The sequence below is a fragment of the Zingiber officinale genome, chromosome 9B (assembly GCF_018446385.1).
Source record: "Zingiber officinale cultivar Zhangliang chromosome 9B, Zo_v1.1, whole genome shotgun sequence".
NCBI lineage: Eukaryota > Viridiplantae > Streptophyta > Magnoliopsida > Zingiberales > Zingiberaceae > Zingiber > Zingiber officinale.
Genome location: NC_056003.1, coordinates 113,670,704 through 113,677,344, shown reverse-complemented (window position 1 = coordinate 113,677,344; position 6,641 = coordinate 113,670,704). Strand labels below are relative to the sequence as shown.

At 40.8% G+C, this 6,641-nt stretch overlaps 1 protein-coding gene across 1 annotated transcript; it reads left to right on the top strand.

Moving 5' to 3' along the window:
* The first annotated feature begins 4,012 nt into the window (after positions 1-4,012).
* On the top strand, positions 4,013-5,764 carry LOC122023627 (UDP-glucuronate 4-epimerase 6-like). The gene has a single exon (XM_042581851.1). The coding sequence runs from the start codon at positions 4,107-4,109 to the stop codon at positions 5,493-5,495; it is 1,389 nt and encodes a 462-aa protein (XP_042437785.1). The 5' UTR covers positions 4,013-4,106; the 3' UTR covers positions 5,496-5,764.
* The last annotated feature ends 877 nt before the right edge of the window (positions 5,765-6,641 follow it).

The following is a 6,641-nucleotide window of genomic DNA, read 5'->3' as shown; positions in this document are numbered from 1 at the left end:
GCCAACAGGGGAATTTTGTAGAATGAAGTTTCAATAATTACAGAAAATGATCTTACAGTTGCTTTATATAAACAATTACATGTGGGTGATATACACAAATGAATCTCACTTGCAGTGTCTCATTGAGTCCATCTTGTAACCTTTTGCTCCAAAAGCAAAACTGAAAAATTGTATGCTTCAATATGAAAATTTGGGCAGTGCCCTGTAGTCTTTTACAGTTTACTGGTTTATTGTACTATGATACGCCATTCAAAATGTATGAAATTTACAAAAGTAATGCAGTACTTTGAGTATTCTTAAGTATACAGGAATCTGCTAACAAAGTCAATTACTATGGGAACTGTATACAGTCTGATATCTCTGATAAACACTAAGCAAAGAAATATAAACTGGATTCCACATTTTGCTGGTTGTAAAAGGAGAAAAATAACAAGTTCAGAGAATGAAAATGGTTATTATAAATCTGAAAATTGAACGTAAAACATATAGAACAGGAGTGAGAGTGAGAATGAGATGTTGGGAAAAATTTGGTTTTGTTGAATTGAGGAACTGCAGAGTTTGACCAAAGGTTCAAGTGAGATTCATTATTGTTTATGAAAACATCTTTAGATGCAAATGATCTATGTGGCGTGCATACTTGCCTTAAAATTCTCAAAACTAATATTGGGAGAATAAAAGATTAATGCTCAAAGATAGCTTCTTGAGCGTTGATGATAGAGCACACAATAACACAAGCTGGTTCAGTTGGAGTCAAGATGCGCATGGATAAGAGCATGAGAATGAATGGTAAAGGTGACAATTGTGTTGGGTTGGGTTGAATTGTCTATGTTCCGAACCAACCTAATTCCTGTTAGGGTCGTGCCTTGTAAGACAATTGGGTTGATTTTGTGTGCAAACCACAACATAGTGTCAATTCAGTTGGATTCAAGATGGGCACATATGAGAGTTTCAGAATGAATGGTAGATATGTCAATCTGGTCAGGTTCAATTATGTGCGGCCCTGCTCAACCTGGCATAGTTTGGTTTGGATCATGTTTGGTACGACCAAACAGGGGTTAGGCCATGTTTTGTTAGACTTAGCTTGATGGGGTGTTAAGTGGCCGTCCTCGACTCATAGATCAAGCCGAGCTGAGCAGTGACTTAGCTTCTCTCATAGATAACTCCATATTATAGTTGATAATCCTGTTCCTCTTTCTTACTATAGTTTATTCTGACAACTCACCAATTTGCTCAAGCCCCTAACATCCTTATCCCACTTCCAACAGATTCATAATGAACTTTAAAGTAGTCATATCTTCCCTGCTCTCCTGCCAAACTCCATTTTTGTAGACACTAGGATCACTGCTGCATGTGTGTGGGCACAAAACCACAGCCTACCACCAGTCCAAGTGTGTTGTTGACCTTTTTAGTTTGGCATGCATGTGTGCATGTGGGTGGACTCGTGCAGTGACAAAATTAGGGTCTCCACTCACAAAGACACAAGGCAAAAGCCATAACTATGCCCCTTATTTTAAGCTTCATCTACTTCTCATGTGTTGTGTCCCATACCAACTCAGGGTAGTTTGGCCTCACTCGAGACCACTGCCGGTTCCTATAGTCTAGTGAGCCTACGGTTTCCAAGGCATAGTTACATTTGGCCCCTCCAGCCTTCAAGTTGAACATATTTCAGACTCGACGACTTTCTTTGTTTACTTATCCAGCTAAGTGCACTATCAACCCATCTTGGCATTTCATTGATCAAAGTGTCAAGATTGCGCGAAGGACACATGCATTGTCTATGTGCATAGCTTGAAACAATTTGGTTGGGTACAAGATTGTTTAACTTGAGGGGTGAATGCATAGTGCCCTTGGATTCAAATTTTCACATACAAATAAATATAATCATTAGAGGAATAGGTGTGCTTGTATGTACTCATCGTGTCAGAGTATATGTAGAACAATTTTTTTTCCTAAGGAATGAGTGAATTTTTACAAGTTTATCATTTTAGAGCACAAGGGGGAGGGGTTGGCCTACTAGTAGAGGACTTGGAAAGTAGAAAGAAAGAAATTTAGTAATCAACATTAAGAAAATTAAAGAAGTATGCAAATTCTCTCATTTCATTTGTTAATTTAGTCAATTGAAACTCAATCACTTGTCTCATTCTTGGACCTTTTTTTTCACAATTTGTTTATTTAGTGGACCATGTAAGAGTGTCAGTTCTGAAGGAAAGGGATGTTGTGGGAGTTTGGTGCTTTACAACTATGAGAAGAAGAACATCAAGTGCGCCATGTGCCTTTAGAATCTAGCTAGTGTCTTCTCGCCTTGAAAACTCACATGGTTTTTTTTTCTTCTCATCAATAAGATAATCAAATGATTTAGGATCACAATAAAAAAAAAGTTGTTAATTTCATAACAACCAGCCTCATGTTTCTCATGCATGGTTAGTGTGCCCAAGTCAAACCACCAGGGAAGATATCTAGACCTTTCTGGTTAGTCTCCACATTCTGAACTAGAGTAATCTAAAAAAAAGTCAAAACGAAGTTGAGCTGTCCAATGATATGTTTCAAATAAAGAATGTCATACTCATGGTGGATGTGGATCCTCCATCCTGCTAGTTCGGCAGGAAAACACACACCTTATGATAATCATAATCGACTCACTGTTAATGCACCATGTTAATCATCTTCCTCCTCCGTATGATCCTGAGATGGATTGACGGGTGCCAAGGATGAATATATTCATCTTTTACCATCATCATATTCATCATCTTGATATGCAACAATATGTTTTCACCAAGACATTAAGTTATTCATAAATCTAGTTATCAAATTTTATTGTATCCTATTTATGCTTTCCCTCTCAGGAAGTTTCCACAATGAAATGCATTCCTCTTCAGAGTATATCTTACAGTACTAGTAACTAGTGACTTAACGTTCAACATTTTAAATTTATCATCCCATTAGATAAAAACATTTTATAATTAGAAATTGAATCATGAATATTTAAGAGACTATATGAATATATCACTATTGTACTATAGTCCGAGACATGGTCATCTAACCCATAGACGAAATTCGCACTAATAAATGAATAATTGGTGGAAAAATCAATTTGATTTTGATGAACATTTTTTTAAGGGTAAATTTGCATGTACTCCCCATTGATAAACACAATTTTACATGCAGTCCCCATCCATGAAAAATTTTCTTTTCACTCCCCAGTCAAATATATTTGCCTAATTACCCATGATATTTTTAGGTATAAAAAGTCCAAAAATCAGTATAAATCCTCTTAAATTCAGTATATTAAATTAGAATCTAGTATATTTTCTATTAAATTGAGTACGATTCTTTTTTCACCTCAAAATATACTCGATTTTAGTTTAATGTGCTGAATTTAATAGAAAATATACTCGATTTTTAATATAAAGTACTGATTTTAAGAAGAATTATACTTATTTTCGGACTTTTTGTACTCAATTTTTGACTTTTTGTACCTAAAAAATATGGGTTAATTTCAAAAGAAAATACACTCGATCCTAGTATAGAGTACTGGATTATAGTGTAAAGTGCTGAATTTAACAGGAATTATACTTATTTTTAGACTTTTTATACCTAAAAAATAAGAGGGATAATTTTGATAGAAAATATACTCGATTTTTAATATAAAGTACTGACTTTAAGAAGAATTATACTCGTTTTCAGACTTTTTGTACTCAATTTTGAACTTTTTGTATCTAAAAAATCTGAGGGGCAATTTAGGTATCAATATTTGCATGAGGGAGTTGAAACAAGTAATACTTTGCATGTAGGGAGTGGAAACAAAGTTTTTTAAGCATGGGGATTACATGCAAAGTTATGATTACCATAGGGGATTTTTCTCTAATTTACCGTTTTTTTTAAATGCACTTTATATAAATAAAATGATATTTTAATAATTTTTTAATTCTTTCAAAAATATTTGCATTTTTTAATATTTTAAACTTTTGCTTCCTTTATATTCCCCTCCTCCCCTTCTTCCCCCTCCAGCTCGCATCTCAAGCACAAGAGTGAGAGAGAAAGAGCAAAAGTAGTGGATCAATTTTGCTGCGAAGGATCATCGTCGCCGGCATCCGAAGTGGAGTGACATGCACGCGATGGGCTCCCCGGCCGACACCAGCAAGAGTTCCAAGCCCGACCGGTACAACGCCTACCTCTTCCGGCGTCTCAGCAGCGCCAAGGTCTTCGCCACCTCCTCCCGCCTCCTTTTCCGCGTCACACTCTTCGCCGGCCTCCTCCTCATCTTCCTCTTCCTCCTCCACTATCCTCCCTTGCTCCTCCACTCCTCACAGTCCTCCTCCCACCGCTCCGCTCACCGCAGCCTCCTCTCTTCCTTCTCATCGTACGCCGGAGCAGCCTGGGAGCGCGACATCCGTCGCTCGGCCGCCCCCCGCCGCCCTGAAGGAATCTCCGTGCTCGTCACTGGCGCCGCCGGGTTCGTGGGCTTCCACTGCTCCCTCGCCCTGAAGCAACGCGGCGACGGCGTCCTCGGCCTCGATAACTTCAACGCCTACTACGACCCCACCCTCAAGCGCGACCGCGTCGCCCTACTCGCTGCCCGCGGCGTCGTCGTCCTCGACGCCGACATCAACGACGCCGCCCTTCTCGCGCGGCTCTTCGCCGCCGTCCCCTTCTCCCACGTCCTCCATCTCGCCGCGCAGGCCGGCGTCCGCTACGCCGCGCAAAACCCCCAATCTTACATCGCCTCCAACGTCGCCGGACTCGTCTCCGTCTTCGAGGCAGCCGCCAAGCGCGCCGATCCGCCTCCCGCCGTCGTCTGGGCCTCTTCGTCCTCCGTCTACGGCCTCAACACCGACGCCCCCTTCTCCGAGCTCCACCGCACCGACCGCCCTGCCTCGCTCTACGCCGCCACCAAGAAGGCCGGCGAGGCGATCGCCCACACCTACAACCACATCTACGGCCTCTCCATCACCGGCCTCCGTTTTTTCACCGTGTACGGACCCTGGGGCCGCCCCGATATGGCCTACTTCTCCTTCACCCGCAGAATCCTCGCCGGCAAGCCCATCACGCTCTTCCGCATGCCCGACGGCGCCGCCGTGCTCCGCGACTTCACCTACATCGACGACGTCGTCAGGGGCTGCCTCGGTGCGCTCGACACCGCCGAGAAGAGCACCGGAGCGGCAGGCGGCGGCGGCAAGAAGAAAGCCCCCGCGCAGCTGAGGGTCTACAACCTCGGCAACACCTCGCCGGTGCCGGTGGCGAAGATGGTTAGCCTGCTGGAGGATCTGTTGGGCAGGAAGGCCAAGAAGAACGTGGTGACGCTGCCGCAAAACGGCGACGTGCCCTTCACCCACGCCAACGTGAGCTTGGCGGAGCGGGACTTCGGCTACCGGCCGACCACCGACCTCGCCACCGGCCTGGGCAAGTTCGTCCAGTGGTACGTCAAGTACTACGGCGTGCAGAGTGCGGCGACGGCGACGGCGAGGACGGAGGAGGAAGTGACAGCCTCCGCGTAATTAGAATATGCGGTCATCGTGTTAGAGAAAATGGCAGTTAATTTTCAGCTAATAACTGATAATTGTGTGAAACAACAACGATGGAAAGCAACCGGAGAAGCCAAGGAAGAAAGTAAATCGAAGAACAGAGCATCCTTTCCTTTCTTTTCTTTTCTTGTTTTTTCTTTTTTTTTCTCTTTCTTTTTCTTTTTATTTTGATGCCAGAGAAGGATATTGGATACTGCTGTAGGATGTAAATCCGTACAGTTCTATTATATATTTTTTTCACATATTCTCCTTGTATTTTCCTCGTAAAAACTGCATCAATTCATTATCAGTGGCACTTAAAATTAGGAAATTCTTAAAATTCCATCTAACTTTTAGATTTTTTTTTTTTTAAACGATTTCAAAAATCAACATTATAATGGTACAGATTTTAGAATTTATTCAACATTAAAATAATGATGCTGATTTTTAAATTGCAGCATCATAATTATACTATTTTTTAAAATACAATTTCACAATGGTAATGTTCCTTAAATGCAACATGTGGTTGCGAGTGTGTCTTTTGATAAATTTAAAAGTTAGGTATGTTTTTTAAAAATTTCACAACTTTAAATACGTCCTTGATAAATTAAACAATCTTAATTATCATTCAATTTGGATTATAGATCAACTCATGCGGAAATTAAGTTGTTGTATTGCTTAAGGCCTTTGGAGTCATTCTATACCTTTATTTTCTAATTTTGACTATTTTGGAATCATGCAATAATTTGGACCAAAGTTTTTACATAGTTCTACACTAAACAAGTTTCCTGAAAGGGTAGTCATTTTTATGTTCTTAGTACTGTTATTTAAATGCTAAGAAACCATTAGTAGTTTTGACAAAAATTATTACACCTAAACTATCCCAATGATTTTTCAAGACAATTCCTTTGGGTCAAAACTCGGCGTGTCTAAATATATTTTTCTTATACCTTGGCCGCTATACTAATGGTTAGTAGTCATCTATGATTTATTTCCTTTATGTTAGTCTAAGGAAGAATTTATGGGGATATTGAGGAAGAACGAATCATCTTTTAACCCCACTAGAGCCTCTCGGATTATTCTATGCTCTCATTTTTGTTGTCTGAGTTCCAAAATTTTTTGTAGTAGCTTGGGCCAAAA

Excerpts from the sequence above, each read along its gene's own strand:
- LOC122023627 (XM_042581851.1), top strand. The coding sequence starts at position 4,107 with ATGCACGCGATGGGCTCCCCGGCCGACACCAGCAAGAGTTCCAAGCCC.